This window comes from Pogoniulus pusillus, chromosome 14, assembly GCF_015220805.1.
Source record: "Pogoniulus pusillus isolate bPogPus1 chromosome 14, bPogPus1.pri, whole genome shotgun sequence".
Taxonomy (NCBI): domain Eukaryota; kingdom Metazoa; phylum Chordata; class Aves; order Piciformes; family Lybiidae; genus Pogoniulus; species Pogoniulus pusillus.
In genome coordinates, this window is record NC_087277.1 from 12,791,427 (window position 1) to 12,815,449 (window position 24,023).

Here is a 24,023-nt window from a genome sequence, read left to right on the forward strand (position 1 = left end):
TGAGCTAGAACTTTTGAAGAATGTAAAGCCAGAAGTTGTCTTTAAAGAAAGTAGGAATGAGGATCAAAATACTGAGTTTAAAAAGTGACAGCAGTTGGGGGAAAAAAAGACCGTGTCTGTCACAGGCCATCAGTTTTGGCCTTCCTGATGTTGAAAACTATGACTTTATAAAGTGAGTCAATGGCATTTCTTCAAGATAATAATTTTTCTTTACTCCTCTTCATTTTATTTAGCATGTTGTCTCTCAGTGCAAGGCATAAGTTGCTGGCTTTCCATACTGGATTTAGATAGAGGATCTGTAGACTGGAAAGCTGGGTTATATAATTGGAAATAAATTGTGCAAGGAAAGAAAATGGAACTCTGTTACCAAGTGTTACGACATACCTTTTAAAAACACTCAGTTTCCTCCTTAATTTTCAGGTATGTTTTAATTGCCATGGAGGCATTAGACCAACTTCTAATGGCTTGCCATTCTCAAAGTATAAAACCATTTGTGGAAAGTTTCCTTCATATGGTGGCCAAGCTTCTGGAATCAGGCGAACCAAAGCTGCAAGTTCTTGGAACTAACTCTGTGAGTAAGGATAATAAATCAAATCAGAATAAATTTCTGCATACTTGCTGTGAGAAAGTACTTTTCAGAAGTCACAAAGTGTCTGTTAGTCATCATGAAGTGAGAAGATTCTGTATGTGGCAGGATATACCGTTTGGGCTTAAACACAGAGCAGATACCAGCTGGAAGCAGAAAAACTCTTTCCTTTCAAGTCTAAAATTCTTTTGATGGCTGGGCTTATCCCTTGCAGAAATAACTTCTGAAAGGAACAGGAAAGCTGTTCTGTGAGTTCTTATTTGGAGTCTTAAAAAAAAAAAAAGACTTCCTGGATTCATTGTATAGGTAAGACAGTGTTTTCTTGCTCTGCAGCGATGAGATGATGTGAGAAGGATGGAATAACATCCTTCTTCACAGCACCGATCCTACACAAAGATTTCTGTTAGCTGAAAATTAGCCAGGAGACCAAGTGTTTCAATATTGTTGAAATGTCAAACTGAAGGTTCCTACATTCTGTTTTCCAAACAGTGGTGATTGCAATCAGTGTCATGTCTTATTTTCCTTCTCACCATTGTACTTCCCAGCTAGTACCACCGAAATCTCATAAACACCAGGATTGTGGCAGGGACTGTTTTTTCTTAGAATGATTGCTTTTACAAGAGTGGAGAGGTAATGCTTGCATTTCACTGTTGTGAGCAGTGTGAGCTGTTCTTTGTGGATTCTGTAAAACTGTTGGACTTTCCTTTGGACATGATGCTCAGTTGATGGAATTAAATGGACTGCAGTTCAGGAGAACAGGAGAGTGTAGGAGAGTGATGCTACTTTGGAGTAGAATTTTCTTATAATGAAATGCAGAGAGTACTTGCTCTGATGTAGGAGACCAAACATTACTGAGAGCAACGATAGATTTATTTATTCATTCACTTACACAACTGTTTATTTATTTGAGTATCTTTAATTCTTGTTGCCCTGCCTCTGCATAATAGTGCCTGGGCACTCTTAGGAAAACAGCTGTGTGACTTATTTCCTGGGCTGCCAAATGTAAGATTCACGTTGTTTCCTTGACAGTGAACAGTTACTTCCCACCTCCATTGTGATTTACAAGGCATTCATCACTACCAAACAAATGTTATTGAACAGAACTCTACCTTATGGTAATCATTTTGATATCCCTGACAGTTACCTATGATTTTTATTTGTGAGCAAAGCAGATTAGTGGTCTTCCTCATTTGGGAAATAATTTGCACTTGTCTGTTTAAAACTCAGTAGCCAAAAATAATTACTTTTTCCTAAATAAAATGTCAAGTCTTGTGAGGAGAGTGAATCTGCATGGCTCTTCAGCAGTATTCCAGAAGCTAATTTTAGCCTGATTATGTTAATTTCCCTGGGCACCTTCTGTAGTTAATGGAGAGAAAAGAAAGTATTTTTGTGTTGACTCAGAGGAGCAACATGTATTGGCACTGTCAGCCTGGCTTTTATCACAGACTCTGACCTCCTGAGTTCTTAAATAAATTTTGTCAAGACCTGGAGAAAGTTTGCCATCATCTTTAGCCTTTTTTTCATTTTTTTTCCTCTCCTCTCAAAGGAAATAAAAACACAAAAAGAACAGAGAAGGTAGAGTGAATAATCTGCCATGTGCTTCAGTTATTCTATTGTATCACTCTGAAATGGAAGCTGGCACTGTCTGGAAGAGTAGAATAAATTGGATGTGAAAAACGTCTTTAATCTGGTGAAAACTCAGGGAACGTTTGGAATGGTTTTCATAATATTTTTCGGTTAAGCTCAGTTTCTTGCTAATACTGATTTGTAGTCTGCTTACACTCTAAAAGATATGGGGTATAGTTGTGGCTACAAATAGATCCTGATTATTTTCCATCCCAAAGCTGACTTGCAGAGCTTCACTGAGGCAGTGATATCTTTCAAGTAGGATTCAATTGCCTTACTTGAGTTGTGTGTTTTTGTCAGCCTCACCATGCAGATCTTACTTCAGCTGTAGAGATGCTTGTGATTACTCAGAAGTCAGGGTTTCAAATGAAAAAAATCTATAGACTGGATGACTTCTGAATAGTTTAAAGTCTTGAAAAGCTCTGAATGCACCCCCTAGTTTCCAAGGTTTATTCTCTTAACTTCCAATGTCTGATTTTTGATACAGAATTTATTCTTCTTGATACTCAGACAAAAAATCCAAAGTTTCATTCAGCAGTTTAAAAGAAGAAGTTGTCAGAAGTTAAATTTATTTTTTAAGCTCATTAGCTTCTAAAAAAAAAAATGAATATGACTGTTTTATAGAAACCATTGTTAGGTTTTCATTTACGTGGAATCATAGAACCAGTTTGGTTAGAAGTGACCTTTGAGGTCATCAAGAGAAACCATTAATCTAGCACTATCAAGTCAGCACTAAAACATATTCCTCAGCACCACATCTGCAGTCTTTTAAACACCTCCAGGAATGGTGACTCCACTCCCCTGGGCAGCCTGTTCCAGTGCATTACAATTCTTTTGGTGAAGAATATACTTTTATATCCTGATCTTCAGGTTAGATATTATTAATTCCCATGGCTTGTTGTATGCTACATTCTTCGATTATCCTGGCTTACTTTTGTACAGCAGCAAAGATTTAATTTTTTTTTTTTTTGAACATAATTATAAACTTTCTGTATAGGCAGAATACTTGAAAACAGGTGAAGTTCAATACTCAGTATATTGATATTCAAGTTGGCAATTCGGATTTCAAATTGGCAGTGTCTATAAAGTTCAAAATGCTTTTTTCCTCTCATCGAAGATATTTTTATTAACCATATGCTAGGATAGCATATGCTGGTGAGGAAACTGAAAAAACATGCTGAGGAAAAAATTAAGATTTCTTTGGCTTAAGGAATCTGAAGGCTGATTGCAATAAACTTTTACTTTGAAATTTGCAGCAATGCTAAAATTCACCATGTAACCATTCTGCACAGTTTCAGTGGCTGACTGTCATGTGAAGCACCAAAATCGCTCATACCAAATAATTAAATGTATTGCTGATAACCATAGCAGTCATATTACTAGGGTAGAGTGCTTGATTTTCCTGTCTGAGAGCAAACAGCTTAAAAAATCTTTGAATTTGTGGTAAAACTTTTTTGTGTCAAGATAATTTTTGAAACTAGCTTAATTGTCTGTCATGTTTTGTTGTTTTTTTCTTAAGAGAGGGTCCAGAAATTAGTAGGCAACTGATCAAAACCAACACAGTGCCCAGTTTAGCATAATTTTCATCTTAAACTATGAAGATTAAACTTGTTGAATACAAAGCATTTTAAGCTAACTCTGGAATGTTTTTCTGTGTGAATTTTCTTTGTGTCTTGATAGTAAATAAAAAATAAAAAGCAGTTGCTTTTGGCAGAATCGAGTTCATGTATGTACAATAATAGTGTAAAATGTCCAGACTGCAAAAGTAAAGAATGTCAGAATTAATATTCTTGGTAGAATACTCATTTGTCTTGTCTAGCTTGTCTGCAGTGTGATAATCTGGAAGTATGAGTGTTATTAAATTGTCTTCTAAATTCAATGTCTGCATCTACTAGAATTTGAAAGGTGCTGGTTAAATCATTTTTAGGGTCATTCTTAGTTAAGTACAACTTCTTCCGTCTCGCCCTTGTGCTCTCTGGTCTTGAAGTTTCATAGCCATGCTAATGGGGCCCTTTAAACCAAGGTAGTATTTCTGCCTTTGTTAAACAGTTGCAAGTGTGGCATTCAGGATAATTTTCATCCAAGTGGCATGAAGTAAAATAGCATGTGAAGCTGTTATCCCTTTCCAGTAAAACTCACAATGAGAACTGTCACCGACCATAACTATTAATAACTAACTCACTGATTTCTGTTGCAAGGAATCTTATTTTTTTATTATTTATTGTGATCTTTGTTTGTAAAGTTAATGCACAAATCCAGTATTCAGAAGTTTCTGGTTTGTCTTTTTATGCATGTTTGGCGAAATGCATAAATAAACTCACACACATCTCATTAATGCTGTTTTATGTAGTTTTATAGGCGTCCTATGTTTGTAGGATATAATGTTTTCCTTTATGATAGTTTCATGATAAGGAAATAGAGTAGCTTTTTCTATAAAACATGGTAACTTTCACCATTTTCTTTCCCTCCATCTGCAACTTGATAACTGCAGGCTGTAGAACACAGGCTGAAGAGATCAGACAGAAGGAAAAAAAGCTGCCTCTTTTTAAGTATGGGGAGATATTTTAAACAACATAACTCAAACATAGTATGATGCATGGTTGCTGCAAAACCCTGATACTTAAAGATATCCAGGGTAATTAAAAATTGTAATTTATCTCTTAAGAGGTAAAGGTAAGGTAAAAAAAGTAGGTCCTTAGGAGATTAATTTGAGAACTTGCATTATTTACTTTCTGTAAATGTGATCCAACTTTCTTGACTCATTCTGGAACAGACATCTTCTGAGTAGATAATATGTTAATTTATTTTGTGATAGATTTATATGGTTTTATACTGCTTGAATTTTACTGTTTTCAAAATTAACGGAAATAAGATATTATCAACATATCAATCAAGCTTTTTGTACTTTCTGCATTGTACAAATGCAGAAGATGCTTGCCCGGGTAAAAGGGCCATTAATTACCTGTGGGTGATTGCAAACATGACTAAATTACATGTTTATGACTAAAATGGTTTGTTAAGTGTATCTCAGGCAAGTGCTTGGACTTTCCTGAGTGTTTTGTCTTTTTGTAGATGTAATAACTTTTATGCTTGAAACATGCTTGGAAATATATTTGGTGCTTAGGATAAAATATTTATTCAGAACAACAACAGCTTAAGAGCACCACTGCAAAACGAGAGGAGAAATTTCTATAATGAAGTGGAATTGTGTACTTTACTGAAAGACAGAGCAGCTCAAAAGTGTGTAGTCACAGTTGACTTTCCTGTGGCCTAAATGTTCAGTCATGTGAGTACTAATCCTGGAATATGCTTTAGAAATGCTGTATGTTCAGTGGATGAAATTGCTTTTCTTATACACACAAGGAAATTAAAAAAAAAAATTAATCTTTCTGGATATTATGCCATGCATGCCACCTTGAGAGGTATAACTTTTGGGTCCTTGTTTCCCTGACACAAAGCTCCATTATGGTGTAGGAGAAATGCCCCAAGCAAGAGAGTCCCTGATGCTCTCTTCGGTTAAGTTTGTCATTTGTTCTTAGAAAGCATTTTATTAGCTTAGAAATGCTTAGAAAGCATTTTATTAGCTTAGAAATGCTTAGAAAGCACTTATTACATTTTCACTTAGCAAAATAATTATTCAAGGCATATAAAGTTTTCATTTTCAAAATATCTTGTCAATCAAATAATTTTGTATTTTAGATAATATTAGATATGCTAATATTAAATGATAGATGAGTTAATATTCTTATGGCCACTCATGCAGTGGTTTGTGTTCTTTCAACATTTTGCTTCAGTTCCTCTATGTAGTTTGGTGGTGAGTCAGTTGTAGGTTTGGTCACCTGAATATCTGAAAAATATTCAAATCCCCCCCTTTTTTTTTTAACCTGTGGATTTTATTCAGTTGTGAAGACTAATTAAATTCCTGTCTTCAAAAAACTTTGGAAAGTCTGTTCTTGTTGTGTAACTGACAGCCCCGTGAAGCAACCGAGTGAGACACTAGACACTTCAAGCATTTTCCAGCCTCTTCTGGGAAAGAAATTATCATTTTAATAACTTGCTGTGTTGAAAATAAAATTACAGTTGCTATTAGTGAGTTGTCTTTCAAACTCTGGCAGTAGACTGTACAGAATTGGTTTTTGATTGTTTTTCCACTTTCTTATCGCCTGACTATAAAAAGACATATGAGTTGATCTAGTATTACACAGTTTTGCTCCATTTTCAGTGTTGGCTGAGAATAGAGTTTTACAGACCACAGCATTTTCTGTAGTTTACAGTGGGCAAACTGGTAGCATAGCTGATGGGGATAAATGTTCTAGATAAAAGAAGGGGGAAAACCCCAAACAACAAACGAACAAAAAGGCAAAAGATGAAAAAAGAAAAAGAGTAGAAAAAGTGGTGGTGTTTTTCTGAAATGCATAATTTCCACTTTCAGCTTGAAAAGCTGCCTCAAAACTTGTGCACATCAGTATGCTCTAAAATATGCTAAAGTACTTTGGGCTTGTCCAGATATATGTTGATGACCTGCTGATAAAAGTAGGTTCTGCATCTCAGTAAGTATACAAGAGATGTTTCAGACTCTACTTAACAGCTGGTAAGAAACTGGGTAGGAAAAGGTGGAAGGATCTTAATGGGACATGTGTCTGCCTCAGGGCAGAACTGGCCAATGTTCAACCTTTCTTCTTCCCTTTTTTTCTTCTCTCTGTAGTCTGTCTTTAAAACTGTAAGTGACAGGGAATCCAAAATGTCTCCAGGCAGTCTGCTCCCTTCAGAAAAGAAGGGTTTTGTAATGTCTAACTTAGGTAGCTTTGCTTCAGTGTAAGCCCATTATTGCGTTTTTCTATTACCAACAGACCAAAACAACCATTTATTTCTTCCCTTTTTATAGCTCAATTCTGTACCTTGTTTGACCAACATCTTCTAGGCAACTCTAGACTATATAATTCAATGTCTTTCAGTCTCCTATAGCAGGTGTTTATGTAAAGCTTTGTTTATCCTTTGAATAATTGAAGGACTGTATCAATTAATTAACATCTTAAGTTGTGATGCCTCAGCTAGATGCAGTACTTCATCTAAGGGCTTTAGTGCAAATTTGATGGCAAAAAAACTTCTTCATATATATTCCAGATAATACAGCTGTATCACAATATATTTTCTTTTTTATACCAGTAAGACCGCATTGACTCATGTTGAACTTGCAGTTTATTGTAACCTTAAGTTTCTTTTCTGTGTTCAGCTGTGTCTGGCTTGTATTTGTACAGCTGCCTTAAAATTCTGGTTTGCATTTATCATTGACAAATTGCTTCCTTGATATTTTGGGTCCTATTTCCAGTTTGTCAAAAATCAGGCTTAAAGAATGCCTGCAGCTCTGGCCAGCTTAGTGCTCTTTGCAAATTTGATGAGCCCATTCTCTCATCCAAGTCTCTGCTTCATGAAACTCAAATACTTCTGTATTCCAAACAAGCCCCATTCAGTTCACTCAATGCAGTATTTTAGTTTGATGATTTGCAAGTGTTTCTATGTTTTTTCTAACCCTCTTGCATCTGTCTTACGAAGAGTGTTCTTTTGACAGTGTGTTTCTAGCTCCCCTGTGACAATTTTGCCTATTTTTTGTCAACAGCATCACTAAAGATGCTGCCACCTCTGGATTAAAAAAAAATAAATTTCATTGTCATGGGAGTAATTTAGGCTGGATGGATTTAATTTATTCCTGACAAATCCATATTAACTGTTACTTACTCCTTCATTACTTTGTAGATGTTTGTAAATTGGATAGTTTCTTTTTTTTTCTTGGTATCTTTATGTGAATGGAATTAAAGTTGACTGTGTTCTAGTGCCCCAGCTCCTCCTTTTTCCCCCTTCTAAAGATAGAATTGACAGAGTGCTTCCACATTTATTTTGCTTGAATCATAGAATCATCCAGACTGGAAAGGACCTCTGAGATCAAGTACAGCCATTTCACCCATTCCACCAAGTCTATCAGTACACCATGTCCCCAAGCACCAGATCCACATGACTTTAAACACATCCAGGGATGGCAATTCAGCCACCTTCATGGACAGCCTGTTCTGGGGCCTGACAACCTTTTTCCATAAAAAAAAAATCCTAGTCACAGAATGTCAGGGGCTGGAAGGGACCTCAAAAGATCATCCAGTCCACCCCCTCTGCCAGAGCAGGATCACCTATACCAGATCACACAGGAATGTGCCCAGGTGGGTTTTGAATATGTCCAGAGAGGGAGAATGTCTGGTCTAAACCTTCCCTGGGGCATCTTGAGGTCATTCCCTCTTGTATCACTTGTGAGATGAGACCAGTGCCTACCTCTCTACAACCTCCTTTCAGGAATTCTGTTAAATCAGAATGTTCCTAGTTAACCTGCCTGCAAAAGTGTACCGTCTGGTTACTTACACAACTACCTGAAAGCGGGGTGTGGAGAAGTGGGTGGTAGTCTAGTTTCTAGAGAAACAAGCAATAGGATGAGAGGAAGTAGCCTCAGGTTGCACCACAGGACTTTTAGATAGGATATTAGGAAACACTTTTTTACTGAAATGGTGATCAAGCTGTGAAACAGGCTGCTGAGAGAAGTGATGGAGTACTGTCCCTGGAGGTATTTAAAAGGCTTGGAAGTATGGTACTTAGGAACCTAGCTTTGTGGTGGACTTGACAGTATTAGGTTAATGGTTGGGCTCCATGATATCAAAGATCTTTTCCAACCTAACTGATTCTACGAATTGATGACACTATTGAAGTGTTCAGCGTTTCCATATTGCATGGTTTACTGTCTTTCATGCAGTCTCACCATTTCATAATGATCTGAATGAAGTTCTAATGGAAAGGCTTTAATTTAAAAAAACAACTATCCAATTTAAGCTTTTCTTCTCCAAAGTTAATTACCAATCTGGATTCTTTCTTAATGCAATGTTCTGTGTTACTTCTTAAATAAAGCTTAGTGTTCATTACTCATTTTGGGGAAATTGGTATAAAAATCTTTCTTTTTTTATGTGTTTAATTTTGTCAGTTTGTCAAATTTGCCAACATAGAAGAAGACACGCCATCGTATCACAGACGCTATGACTTCTTTGTGTCTCGATTCAGTGCCATGTGCCATTCATGTGACCACGATCCAGAAATACAAACTGAGTAAGTGCCATTCTTTATGTATTACAGAAAACTGTTTTAACACATTCATGCAGTCTGTAGCACTTTGTTTGTTTTTTTTCTTATGCCATTTAGTGGAATAGTTCATTCCATGGGAAGAAAATGAAAATCTGTTTTTTTAAATAGGACCAGATATTGCAAATCTTAGGTGACTAGACCTCCTAGAATATTTAAGTGGAATTTTACCTGCCAGATTACATGGATTTTATGCAGAAAGGCACTACATGTTACTGTAAATAGGTTTGAATTCTGTAACTCATTTGAGAAATTAATGGGGCTACTCAACTGAATAGCAAAAGCATATTTTGATTCTACTATTTGAGAATTCTCGTGATGTCTGCAGTGTGATACCTTGTGTGAAACTGAAATGCCTTCATGAATTAATGCTCCAGATTTCTACATAATGCAAACACCACAAGTTTTTTTACTCCAGCTCCCCCTAGCGATGTGTTCTTTGTCGAAGTTGTTAATCAGGATTTAACTCCTGGGCACTTCAGAAAACTTGAGGTTTTTCAGGTTCTATCATTTACATTTCTGTTGTACTCATCTTTTTCTATATCCATGCATTAAGATGAGCAGTTGTGAAAAATCCAGGAGTTGAACATTTATTCAACCCTTTGGGTGAACTGTTGTTAACTGTTTGTGATTTCACAGACCTTTTCTCCTTCTTTAGAATCCGAATCGCTGGAATCAGAGGCATTCAGGGAGTGGTGCGAAAAACAGTTAATGATGAACTTCGAGCAACTATATGGGAACCTCAGCACATGGACAAGATAGTGCCATCATTGCTGTTTAATATGCAAAAAATTGATGATATTGACAGGTATTTTTATTGCTGGCAATGGGAATGGGGTTTTTTTGAACACTATTTAGCCTTAGTTTTATTACAGATACCCTTTTCTTTCATTTTAGTGAAATAAATCTGAGTCTCCATGAAATTGACAGCACAGGTCTGCTTAACTGCCAGTTGTGTTTCTTGTCTTAAAGTCTTTTCAACCACCTTTGTTTCACTTCTTTTAGCTACTTGTGATTTGTGATTTCAGACACAGAGATTAGTAAGCACAGTCTTTTAGGTGACTCAAATGATTTTTCTAGTTAAAAATTGAGTATTTAATTCCCATTAATTAGTATCAACTGTCTGTCTTATCTGCAACAGTACTTAAAGTGAAGAACTGAAATCTATTTAAATGTAGACACCCTTCCTTTTTTTTCTTTTTACTTTCAATGACTCTGAGGCATACTATCTACCAGGTGTGCCTTCAGAAAAGTTCTCTGTAGTGACTGGCATATCTTCAACAGTAGTTGTTTTAAAACTGAAAAATCACTTTTTTTCTGGCACATGTCTGTACATGTGGCTAAATACAATGTAGATGTTTATTCCAAGCACTGGAGTCAAGAGCTTAAACAACATTAAAAAAAAGTAATTGTCTTCATGGCTGTCATTATTTGTCCTTCTGTTGTAGCTACATATCAGAAAAATTTGCAAGTGAAACATACTATAAAAAGCAGATTGGTTTTTTTCTTAGTTGTACTTCGCCTATGATTTGTTTTGTGATATTTAAGAAGCCTCAGAGCCTCATGCATGAGATGTTGAGTTGCTCTGAGCCAGTCTAAGTGTGTGACTGGATGTTTGCTATGGAAGCTGCTGTACTTGACTATTTCACTCCTCTGGACTTGTACAGCAGTAGAACAAGTTTTTTTTCAAATGTTTCCATTGGATTTGTCAGAAGTTTTCTGAATATAGCAGTAACTTCTGTGGAACGAGGATGTTACCAGAGGTAACGGGAAGTTTATGTTGCGGCTTTTAGACCAAGGCCAATTGGGATGAGACTTTGAGCAGCCTGATGTAGTGGAAGATGTCCCTACCTGTGACAGAGAGTATTTGAACTAGATGATCTTTAAGATTCATTCCAGCTGAAACCATTCTATGATGGCAATAGTCTTTGAAGCATGAGAACATCTTTTACTATCAGAAGATACTGCAAATATGTTAACATGTTTATTTTACCTGTGGCATTTCCATATTTGACTTTATAGTGCTTTAAAGGTACAGTTTTATTATGCTGAAAAATGAACATTAGCTAAAGCCAGTGTTCTTAGTGAACGCTTTTAAACATATTTAACACACAAACTTGTGCAGCAGAACTGAAAGTATAATTAAGGTTTTGGTATACTCATTTCTGTAGTTTAGAACAAGTCTAATGTCTAGTTGCACAATGCTAATGTAAGTGAATGAATCCCTACTTAAGTGTCTGTGATGTGTTTTGTACAAAAAAAGTGCTTGCCATCCATAAGTACAATACTTTTCAATTAGTAATATTAGACCTTAGGTGAAAATACTGTGTTTTCTTTTTTCCTCAATCCTCCATCTCTCAACAACTCAATTGAAGAAAAAGCTTAGTGGCGCAATGCATCAAGCACTTAAATTTAGAAATATATATATATATATATATATATATATATATATATATATATATATATATATATATAAAAAATACTCCACACAAAAAAAACCAAAGCAACAACAAAAAAAATTAAAAAACAAACAAACAAACAAAACACCCCCCTGGAAACTTCTGGAAAGGTTTTACCTTTTGCTATTTAAAGTGCAGTTGCTGATTTTGGTTATTCCAAGGTGAGGAATGGCTATTCCTTTAAAAGCTCAGTGGTTGAATTCAGGCCTCAGTAGGTTTTGGTTTGTACAAAACAGTGTGTGGTTTCTGCAGTTTTCCTTCTCTTACGTCTGGATTCTGTCTTTAATTCAGTATTCTTATTCTCTCTTTGTACCATGTCAGTGTTAGTCATCCTAATTCCCAGTCACCAAGAGAGAAGAAAAATGACAAAATTGGAGTATTTGAGCTTTGCAGAACTTGATCATTGCTATAAAATGTTAGCTTTGCACTGCAAGATTTAATAAGTCATAAATCAAAATTTCCATGTGAAATTAAGTTCATCCTTTTTGTTGTTATTTCTTCAATCAGAAGAAGATCAGCTACTGTAGTTCTTTTAGAGCAATGCCTTTAATGGAAAAGAGAACTTCAACAAGGGCCACCTTTATAAAAAAAGTATGAGGAAGTTGACATTAGTATCAACATCTTAAAAGTCTATTTGCAAATGTGAAAGGTGTTTGGGTTGTTTTCTTCTTCAAGATTTTAATAACATACTGTGTTACTATTGTGGAAATTCAACTGCCCCATGGTATCACAGAGGTAACGAATACTATGTGACAAAAATGAGATAGTAGCTATTATGATATTATAACTGCCCCTTTCCATGGTAGTGTTGGGAGACAGTTATAAGGTGACTAACTTGTACACACTCTAGTTTGAGGTACCTGTGTGGGTGATAATGTTCCAGTTAGTTCAATCACATATTTTTTTCTACTTGCAAGCCATCTGTTTCTGCAGAAGTATTGGAGTTTTATTTAACACTCACCCACACAGTGTGAATTCAGTAGCAGGCTTCAGTATGGGCAGGTGAGTGAGATCATTAGTCTGAAAAAAAAAAAGATACTAGCTAACTTTTTGCATGATGTCATGGCCTTTGTGCTTTGGATAATAGGTTGTCAAAATGCACCAGGTAACAAGTTAAATCTGTATTAACAGCTGTTGGTTTTGCCATGTAAATATTACTCATAGAGTGGTTAGCAGTAAGTGGACAGGTGCTGAGCTATGCTCCTGCTGGATAAGAGTGAAGTATTTTATTCAAAATTCTAGTTTGATGCGCATTTGAGATCCAGTTATTGCCTGTCTCAAGAACATGACTCGTATATGTTCTAAAGGGGGGATATAGCAAGGAAAATGAGTGTCAATCATTAGTAAAATCAATGTGGTTTTGGCTTATTTCAGCAGAATAGGCCCTCCATCCTCTCCTACAGGAGGAGAGAAAGAAGAAAATCCTGCTTTGCTGGCTGAGAATTGTTTCAGGGAGCTCTTAGGGCGAGCGACCTACGGCAATATGAATAATGCTGTCAGACCAGTGTTTGCGTAAGTTGAAAATTCATCCTCTACATTCCTTCCTCCTTTACAATCCAAAGGATTTTATTCATTTTTCTTCAAAACAGGGGTAATTTTTTGATCTCACCTCATGTTGCCTGTCCATTAACTTGAAGATGCTTAATGGAGAAACGAGTGTCTCATTTTACAGATTTTAGACATGCAATGTAATGGTTTACATGTGTTGATGCCTCAGCTGACCTTTCTTTTAAATATGGAGCTGCTTGTTCAAGATACTAATGTCCCATAAATGACTGTTGCAGTTAGTGAGCAGACCAGACAAGTGCCTGGCTTAAGATATAAAATTGAGATTTCTACTTTCTGACAGTTTTCTTCCAAGATATATTTTGATATTCTGGGAGGAATATCTTTTACAGCTCATTTGGTAGTGAGTGGTAGATATGCACACAGTATGCACATTATGCACATTAAATGTGTACAATACAAATTAGAACTGGACATATTAAATATAAAATTCAGTGTTTTTCATTTCTCTGCATTGTCCTAGATGCTTCTTTAAGAAATATGATGTGAAAAAGGCATTAAATAACTTAAACATGCTTTTTGCACCCTTGCTAGCATGTACAAAGTAGCCATGGTCTCAATGAAAACCTTTGTGGGAAGCTGATACTACTCAGTGATACTACTTTCAAACCCTGTCTTTTACTGGTGATGAGATCATCTTCTTCTCCCTGTTGGAGATTTTCAAGATACCCAGCTGTTTTCTTAATTGACCTAGTTCTCCCCACAAAGTCTCAGGTATTCCATTCGTACACTGAAAGGCTTTCAAGCTGCCAAAACCTGTTTTGATACTGCTAAGTATAAACAGACATGTAAAAAAAAGTCAGTATTTAAAGAGGTACCCCACATTATGATTAAATATATCTGTGACTTTGGAACATGCCCAAGGAAGACTGCTATCCCTAACAAGTAGTCCAGCTTAGTATTTAGTAATTCAAAGATGCTATCCTCTTTAAATGACACTTTAAAATTCTAGGAAGTCTTTCCTATAGTAATTTCTGTTAAAAATATGTAATGTGTCAAAGGGGCAGTGTGTTTTCTTAGCTCTGTGATGGACTGCAAAATAATTCAGGGCACTGCAGAGGGTAGTTTTGTGCCAGCTGGTTTAATCAACCTTGAAGGAGAGTTGTATACTCAGCTGGGTCATTAGACTGATAGCAGCTGATTGGTGAGTTAAATGAAACCTCCAGATCCTAGGCAGAGTTAATTGAATAATCCAGTCAGTTTTGTGGGTTTTTTTGTGTTGTTTTCTTGTTTTTTTTAATTCTCTTTGCAGAGTACTGTCTGCTTTTACCTGTATGCTTTCAAGTTTGTTATTTAAAGTATCTTTAGATGTTTACTGCATTCTTCGGGAAAGGGCAGACTTGTTGAGCTTTTTTTTGGAGTGTTTTTTTGTGTTACTGTTTGGTTTTGTTTTGTTTTTTGACTTTAATCATTCCAATTAAAAGACATCTCAAATAATTTTTTTTTCAGTCTTCTAGAATTAAAAATGCATTTGACTTTGTCATGCTTTTCCAATTACACAGATTTCCTTTGTGGAAAACTTGATATGTGCCCTTTTGATAGCTTTCAGTGTAGTGCTTAAGCAGGATTTCTTGTCTTTGCTTTAAACTCTGACAAAATTTTCATTGGTGTTTTCTATCCCATTAAAAGACAAACTGATCCATTTATCATTTTGATTCTGTTTTGATATTTCTGCAAGAAAGAGCTGGGATGCTTCAGAGGGGTAAAGGAACATACACACAAAGAGTAGGATTCTTTTTTGTTTTCTGTAAATACTATTTATGAAACTTGAAATTTATGAAGTCTGTTCTGGATGTAACATTCAACATTCATTGCTTTATAGCTCTTGCTTCAAAGCAAATCCTCTATCTTATTTAAAGTAAAAAATCTATCAAAATATTACATGTTTTGTGGTCGCTTCCTAAACCCTGAAAGCAAGTGCTTTGTCTGAAGTTCTGATTTTCTGCTCTAGAGAGAAAATCTATTTGAGGTGAATTTTGAGAAAACTGTAAGGTACCATTCAGTATCTCTTAATTTTTTCTTACAGGCATTTAGACCATCATAGACTTTGGGATCCCAATGAATTTGCTGTTTCCTGCTTCAAAATCATCATGTATTCTATACAGGTAAGAACTTCTCCAGGGTTAGTTTTCCTTGTGTACATGTTTCAAGTACATGAGATGAGATTGAATGCTTAACTTGCCATGGTAATTGTAGATAATAATTTGTATATATATGATAATCAGAGAATACAGAAGATCCCTTTCCCTAACTCCTTTGTCTTTAAACCTTTCACTTAACCTAATCATGGTTTCTGAGCAGAAATTTTCTGATTTACTTTCAGTTCAAACACAGAGGGGGAAAAAATATTAAAAGACTTCTCAGTGGAAAGTAGCATGGACATCCTTCAGCAAGCTCCATAATAAGGGGCAGTGTAGGCATGCTGATCTGACACTGTGCTCAATAAATTAATCTCTCTTTAAATTAGTCATTTTTTCATGCCACTACATCTGTATTGCTTTTACAACCGAAGGACCTGACTTCACTTGTAAACATGTTGTGCTAATTGATTTTTGCTAATCAATTATAGCCTGTGCTGTCTATTGTAAACACTGTCAGAATTTCATTCTTGGTTTGCCTCTGGCACAGACCCCCAGAAGGTGTTCCAGGATATCTTAATACTGTAAGCTTTTGTATACTGGGCTGAATTGACCCTGTGGCTTCATCTGTCAGGATAGTTATTTTAATCCATGTCTAATCACGAATTGATTGAAATTTAGATAGATTCATGAGTAATAATATTGCAGAATAGGATCATGGTCATAACTATAGCTGAATGGTTTGTGAGTGTGTTACTAAAGTCTCAGGTGAAACTTTTCTTTCTGTTTCTTTGGGTTATTTTTTTTTAATAGGCACAATATTCCCATCATGTAATACAAGAAATTCTTGGGCACCTTGATTTTCGCAAAAGGGACTCACCGCGCGTTCGTGCTGGCATTATTCAGGTTCTTTTGGAGGCAGTTGCAATAGCAGCTAAAGGGTCAATAGGTAAGTTGTCTTAAAGGCATCTGATCTAAGGATAAATTTGAAGGGTGGTCCTTATTTTTGCTTTGTTTTCAGGCTGAACTAAAGCATATGTTTTGATAAGTTTTGTAATGGTTACTTTTTTCTCCTTTCTGCTGATAAAATGCTTGATATCTTGCTTGGTTTACAGATATCCTTGGTTTACATACGTACTTGGTTCTGTGACTCTGTTCCTTTCTGTTGAAAAAATGAACAGATATATTTTTGCAACTTTGTGAAAGGCAGAAGTTCCTATTTGGTAAAAAGTCAGAAATCTGAGGGAACTGTGTGTGACTCTACGAAATCTTGAGAGCATTCTCACCTTGTGCGACAGCTGCTGTGAGAGGAATTGCAGGTTGTATAGGAGTTAAGAGTAGAATGATCTTTGAGAAGTTTTACCTTAGTAACTGAAGAAACTGAAGTAAGGTTCATTATGTCATTTAAGGTGGCATTGTCCTTTGACATAGGAGTAGTTGTGTAGACATGTATGCACATGTGCTTTCATGTTGTTTTAATTTGGTCCCCTACTGAAATACTATTGCTTTGCTTCATTAGTCTGATCATGTCCCTTCTCTTTATACAAGACCCACTTCCATGCACTAACTTGTGAAGCCTTTTGTCATGTTACAGAAAGGGCTCTTCATTTGGTCCAGTATATTGAACTGGTGTTCAGTAGCAGATTTTGAAATAACTGAAATTCAGGTGTGAGTTACCTGCATTTTAACCCACTGTCAATGCTGAATTTCAGCAACCATTCATACCTTCTTTGTAAAACTTGCATGCAGGATTGACTGCAGCCAGCAGCTGTTTGTTTAGTCTTCCACAGGCAGAGAGAAGGTAGGAAGGTGATCATCAAGATAATGACAATTTAATGGGTGAAGCAAAAGCTGTGTGCACAAGGAAAGCAGAGGAAATTATTCAGTACTTTACCCTGACAAGCAGATGTTCAGATGGTTCCTAGAAAAGTGAGCTTCAACATGCAATGGTTACTTGGGAAGACAAATGCCATACAAACAAAGGTCCCCCCTACTTCTTCCTCCTTTCCTCGAGCTTTTATTGCTGGTAATGATATTGTACAATGTGGAATAGCCCTTTAATCAGCTGGGGGCAGCTAGTTCAGCCTGTGTTTGCTCCCAGTATCTTAGAGCACACTTCGGCCTACTCTCAGTAGAGACAGAGTGGGAGAAAGAAAAACTTTAACACTTGCTAGCACTATTCAGCAACAGCCAAAACTACTGGTGTGTTGTCAAAAATGTGTAGTCATAAATTCAGAAGACAGCGCCACCCAGGCTGCTAGAGAGAAAGGTAACTCCATCTCAGTCGAACCCAATATGACTTGTTTGTATGTATATATATGGTTGCATCTCTTGAGTCCAAAATAATCTCTAAGATGCCAAGGTGTAGGTATGCTTCAAAAGTTTATCCCTAGGCCACGTCACTTTAAACAGTGAATTTCACTTGTTATTTTAAGTTTAATCTGACATTTGCTGAAAATGAGTTTTTCATGGTATTGGGATCTTTCCTTGGTGCATTCATTGGTGTGTGTTGTTTCCAGGCCCAACAGTTCTGGAGGTTTTTAATACCTTGCTGAAACACTTGCGCATCAGTGTTGACTTCGAGCTGAGTGATAGGCGCAGCTCAGCAGGAAGTGCCACTTTCAGCACAAGCTCCAAGGAGAGTGATGAGAGGATTGTCCAGAATGCTATTATTCAAACAATTGGTGAGTAATGACAGTGACAGAGGCTCACTTAACCATTCTCCCGTTTCTTCCCCTTCTTCAATGTGATGGTATTAAAACAGCTTGAATCAAAACGTAATTATAGCAAATGTGCTATCTCTGATTCTACTTCCCTCTAAGTCTCACTCACTTTACCTACTTGACTTCTGAATGACTGTTTTTCTAATCGTTGACTGAGCACATAACCAAAATCTCAATGAAAATTAAAGATGCTGATGGACTTAAAATAAATTTCTTGGTTAGATTATTACACTGTCTTTGAAATACAGACATAATTCTGTACCTTTGGTGCAGAACAAATATAGGTCCTGTTTTGAAAATCCTATTGCAAGCAATTGTATGCAGTAATCTATTTTAGTAGCTGCTACTTGAAAATGTTTGGAAAACAATGTTAAATTTAGTGGCAACAGTGACACCTAATGGCCTGTTGTGGTTTTAAGCACAATACTGAAAGTGAGAACAAAAATTTGTGCAAACGGTTTCATTAAAATAGCTTCTCCTTTTTTCAGATTTTCTCTTTATGAGGATGGTATCATATATTGCAGTATATTTATGGCGTGTATATGTCTTTACTTAAAGAACAAGGGAGAATGTAACTTAAGTGTTATTCACTAACCTGTGCTTGCTTATGCCCTGAAGCTTTCTAGAATACGCAGTAGATTATTTTTCACCGTTACTGTAAAACCACAAGGAAACGGCCCCCCTCCTTCTTGTGTGTCACCCTTCCCCCCACCAAAAAGAATAACTTCCCAACCACCCATGACCCAACCTTTTACAAAAAAGCTTCTTTCTATCAAAGCTACGGTTGTCTTATTGCACAGCAGTAGAACAGAACAGAAGATTTCAAATTGTAAGGGATCCGCCAAAATCTTTTAAGTTCACTTGCTGCTCCTTTTAGGACTACTCGAAATTTAAACCGTATGGACTGAGAGTGCTGTCCAGACACTTCTTCACAGGCTTCTGACAGGTTTGGTACCATGAGCAGTGCCCTCGAGAGCCTGTTCCACCACTCTCTCACTGACCACCCTCTCACTGAAGCACCTTTTCCTAATGCCCAATCTGAACTTAACCCTGATGCGACTTTATCCCATTTTGTTTTGTCCTGTCACAGGTTACCAGACAGGGGAGGTTAACACCTGCCCTTCTGTTGCCCTCCTTAAGGAAGTTGTAGACTGCAATGAGATCCTTCCTTAGTTCTCTCTTTTTCACGCTGAACAAGACAAGTGATCGCAGCCATTCGTCATAAGTATTTTCCTCAAGGTCTTTCACTGTCTTAGTCACACTGGTATGGCCACACTCTGACAGTTTGACATCTTTCTCATACTGAGTCATCCAAAACTGCATGGAGTTGAGGTGGGGCTATACCAGTGTGGTGTAGAGTGGAGCTACCTGATACACCCCAGGACATGACTGAACCTTTTGGCTGCCAGGGCACACTGCTGCTCATACCATCAACTCAGACCCTGAGATTTCTTTCTCTTGGGCTACACTCCAGCCTCATATGCCCCAATATCTACCTGTAACCAGGGTAACAAAGCCCTGAAATTTCTCTCAAACTTCTTACTCAACTTCATTGCTGCCTACATGAAAAAGCAATTGTAGGCAATAATCTGAGGGCCATACCAGGGCAGGGCATTTTTTTCTTCACATCTTTAACTCAGGTCTCAGGGAGGCAGCAGACTTCCTAAGAAGTTGATTCATTTAGTATATTTGGCCTTCTCTTCCCCTTAGAAGAGTGTCTTCCATGACAGTGGCCCATCATCTTTTCTTTGTGAAAGTGGTTTTGACACAGGGCATAGGCCAACTTAATTTGATGACACCTCCAAGATAAATGAATTGACATCCTCGTCATTGTTTGATTCCCCTTGCCGAGCTTTGCAACTATTGTTCAACAACACTCAAAAAGATAAGTTCTTGCTTGTGGCATGTGCCTACTGTACTGGATGGGAACTTGTCATCATTGCCCCAGTACTTAAGTCACCCTGTTCTACTTGGCAGGGAGAGAATAAGGTTTCCTCATGTATTCTGTCTGCTTTACAGGGCTGTCCCAGGGAAAGTAGGCTGCAGTTTAGGTATTCTGTCTCACTCTTGTACTCCCTGATATTCCTCAATCTACTGGCCTCCTCCCAGAGCTTTGTCACTATGTGGAGGGATTCCTTTACCTGAACTCAGTTCCACAGATGTACTTACACTTGCTGTGCTGTACTGATACAAGGACAGGGCACATCATGCAGCTCGACACCTGGGCAGCTGCATGTTCCCACCAAAACTATCTGGGCAGCTGCATTAGTCATGGTGGGTGCCGATAGAGAGAGGACATGACCTTCTGCTGGATTGTTACCATTGCTCCCTGGTCAGATCAGGCAGAGCTATGCCTCCTTCCTGTTTGCAAACTGCTGTGCCACTGCTGGCCTCCAGTGCTCCCCAGGGACATCTTTTATGGGTCTGAGGAGGGCTCAGCTGCTCACTACTGGCCCTGTGCCGGTCCTGTCCCTGACTGGTGAGTCTCTCTAATCCCTTGAGGTTTTCCCAGTTCAGGAAATTCTTGTCTCTCTTTTTGTCATTGATTTCATTATGTTTTTATTTAGGATTTTTTGGAAGCAATCTTCCAGATTACCAGAGATCAGAGATTATGATGTTCATTATGGGAAAAGTGCCTGTTTTTGGGACAACTTCACAGTCACTGGATACCAGTCACCTTGGGTTTGTATTTCCTACACTTTTTAATTTCTAATAAAAAATGAGATTTAAGAATCTTGATAAGAAGTGAAAAACATGAAGAATAATGAAATGCAAATTCTCACTCATTTGAGGCTGTGTTACATACTATGCAGACTCAAAACAAGCACTGTCAGCAGTATGAAATCAATCTCCAGACTTGTTGATGATGGAAAATAACTGATTGGAATACAACTTATTCTTTGCTAAAACATTTCTTCTCTCCACATCTGAAATTATCTCTTTAATGGTAGTTAATTCTGTAACTTCTTTTATGTGTGTTTTGTGAGTGAGGGAAATTCAACTAGGAGAACATTTTAATTGTCTGCAGGATTTGCAAATGTTTGTATGTTTTGATTCATCCTGTACAAGCTGACTTCAAATTAAGAAACAAATGCAGAAATTCCAGTGAATTTGAGTTTGGATTTTCCTCTCTTTAATTAACATACTCCTGCAATAAACTAATTTTTCACCTTTTTTTTCAATTATAGTGATATGGGAACTAGGAGGATTCAAATCATGTTATTGAGATCTTTGCTTATGGTAAGCCTTCTGAAGTTTAGTATGTAACAAATAACATTTCACTTTCGTGTTTTTATACATAGATTTAAGTATAGTATTTTAAGTCTGCTTTATGGAATTAAGCATAACTGCATGTTAAGTAAATCTCTAGTTCTTCTGGGTAAATTTATGACAGTGTTTTCCCAACTTAGATTGCAAGCAGCTCTTAGAGCACTTCAGTGAATATCAATTATAATTGGAACTGCAGATCCAAAAGAAGATAGAGTAGACTGAGTTGACTATTTCTGCCAGCAATGCTGGCAACATCAAAGTGAAATAATTTTTGTCTGAGATACCACAGAAGCTATAATTAGTGGAGTGGGTAACATTTTTAAAACTCAAATAATTTATCCACATCTCCATGCCCTTGGAGTCTTAGGCAGCTTTGTTCTTGCCTTCCTGGTATTTCCCAGATTTCTTCTAAGGTATGACATGTTTAGTCACAAATACGTTTTTCAACTGTAGAACTTGAAAGAGTATTTTGGGAAATGCGTCTTGGTGATAAGGATAGAAGTGGGTAGGAAAGGAGGCTCTTGCTTTAGAATCCTGGCCTATTTTGTTGCAGAAGCCAAAAACTGTTTAGTGACTGAAGTAGAGAAAATAGCGTAAAGAATAATTTGATGACTAAAGCAGAGGAATGCTTTCCTGAAAAATTAATTTCTTTCCTAGCTTTGACATGAAATGTCAGGGTGGTTTTAAGCAAATCAGTTAAACTGTTAATTCATTTTTCAGAACATGAAATCTTACATTCTGTCTTGCAAGAGAGCTGAGCATTCACAGTTACAGCTGAAGGAGAGAAAACATGTTAGTAATGACTGCAGGTGGTCATTTTGCACGTTATCTTGATTAAGGATAGACTTAGCTATGCCTAAACTGTTCCTGACAACATTCATCTCACCAATCTTAAAGGTTTCCCATTGAAGTCAGGGAGAATTTTTCTATTTTTTTTGAGTACTGCATAGCCTGTTACATGCTTTAAGAGGTTCAGATCGTGCATGTGAAAGCAATTCAGTATTTTTGACACTGACTTGTTTTTTGGATCCTCTTTTAGAATATGGAGGTAAAATCCTATCATGGCACACAGTTATGGAGGTGAATGTTTTGATGTTTAATGAATTACTTGAACACAGATAAATATGGGAAAAATGTAGGAGGAATTCGTGTTCAGAGCAAGATTTTTGTTGTGGTATATCAGATTTAGTCTGCATAAGAAGAGGTCTGCACAGTCTGCATAAATGAAGAGCTAGAAACTACTGAACCTTGCCTGTTCTGTGTACTGAGCTGAGCATTGTACTTCATGTATTCTTTGCAAAATAGTAATACCTTATAACATAATTAGTCTGTTGTCATTCATACAGACAGGCAGACTACTTAATAATGTTATATAGGCAGTTAAAATTTGTCACTTCATTAAAAACATGCACTTTTATTTGCAACCTTACTGATTGTAATATTAGTAATTTTCCACTTTCAAAGTGACTGATTAGAGACCTTCATGTAATCTCACGTTCCTCTACCAGCCAGTTTTATTTCAGCATGTTCAGTTAAGCTTTAGGAATAGTGCTTGCTCACATGCTGTGGCTTAACTCCAGCAGGCAGCAAAGCACCACCCAGTCACTTGCTCACTCTTCTGTGGTGAGATGGAGGAGAGAATTGGAAGGTACAAGTGAGAAAAGTTATTTGAGACAGAGACAGTCTAGTAAGTGAGGGAGGAAGAAACAAATTAAAACAAAACTGAGAAAAAAGGAAAACAAATGATAAAAATAAAACGAACAACAACAGCAAAAAATCCACAAACCCACACCCAAACAAACCACACAAAAAAAAACATCCAAAACCCTATTGTTCACCACAGGCCAAGCAAAACCCAGTCAGTCCCCAGGCAATGACAGCCCATGCAAACTGCCCCATTTTGTTGCTGAGCATGGCACTATATGGCATGGAATATGCCTTTGGTCAGCTGTCCCAACTATGTCCCCTCTCTGCTTCTCATGTACCCCTAACCTACTCACCGGTGGGGTGGGGTGAGAAACAGGATGGTCTGGATTCTGTGTAAGCACAGCACAGCAGTAACTAAAACATCTGGGTGTTCTCAACAGTTTTGGTCACGAATCCAGAACCCAGCAGCATATGTGCTGCTCTGAAGAAAATTAACTAGCCCAGGCAGAACCAGTACAGCACAGTTCACATGTAAAAGCTGTAATAATGTGGAGTGTGCATAATGAAGCTATAATTTGTACATAAAGTCTTAGATAAAAAAATAGAAGGGATTTTTTTTCTTTTCTACTTACATTTTTGGTAATTTTTCCTCTCCTGATCCCCAACAGTTTACACTCATCAATTTCTGAATCCTGTTTTCATTTAGAGAAAGCAATATTCTGGCAACCTCCCTATTAAGAGACACAAATTTTTAAACACTTCTGATTGCTGTAAATGTTCAGGTGATTAAATTGTCAGATAGAATTTAATTTTCAGCATATACCTACACAGTTTACTTTTTCTTCAAGTAATTGAATGAGGTAAATCAGAGGTAGTATTTGTTTAATAAATAAATAGC

At 37.0% G+C, this 24,023-nt stretch overlaps 1 protein-coding gene across 6 annotated transcripts in view; it reads left to right on the top strand.

The window, feature by feature from the left end:
• The window catches only part of EFR3A (EFR3 homolog A), a 62,851-nt gene that overhangs the window by 20,786 nt on the left and 18,042 nt on the right, over nt 1-24,023 (top strand). For 5 of the 6 annotated variants that reach the window (XM_064154296.1, XM_064154298.1, XM_064154295.1 and 2 more), the window contains 9 exons: nt 421-571; nt 9,228-9,349; nt 10,041-10,190; nt 13,216-13,353; nt 15,434-15,512; nt 16,299-16,434; nt 18,005-18,169; nt 20,776-20,890; nt 21,397-21,448. In XM_064154296.1, the coding sequence (XP_064010366.1) occupies nt 421-571; nt 9,228-9,349; nt 10,041-10,190; nt 13,216-13,353; nt 15,434-15,512; nt 16,299-16,434; nt 18,005-18,169; nt 20,776-20,890; nt 21,397-21,448 (1,108 nt within the window). The remainder of the gene's footprint in view (nt 1-420; nt 572-9,227; nt 9,350-10,040; nt 10,191-13,215; nt 13,354-15,433; nt 15,513-16,298; nt 16,435-18,004; nt 18,170-20,775; nt 20,891-21,396; nt 21,449-24,023) is intronic. The other variant, XM_064154293.1, reaches the window with a different exon arrangement.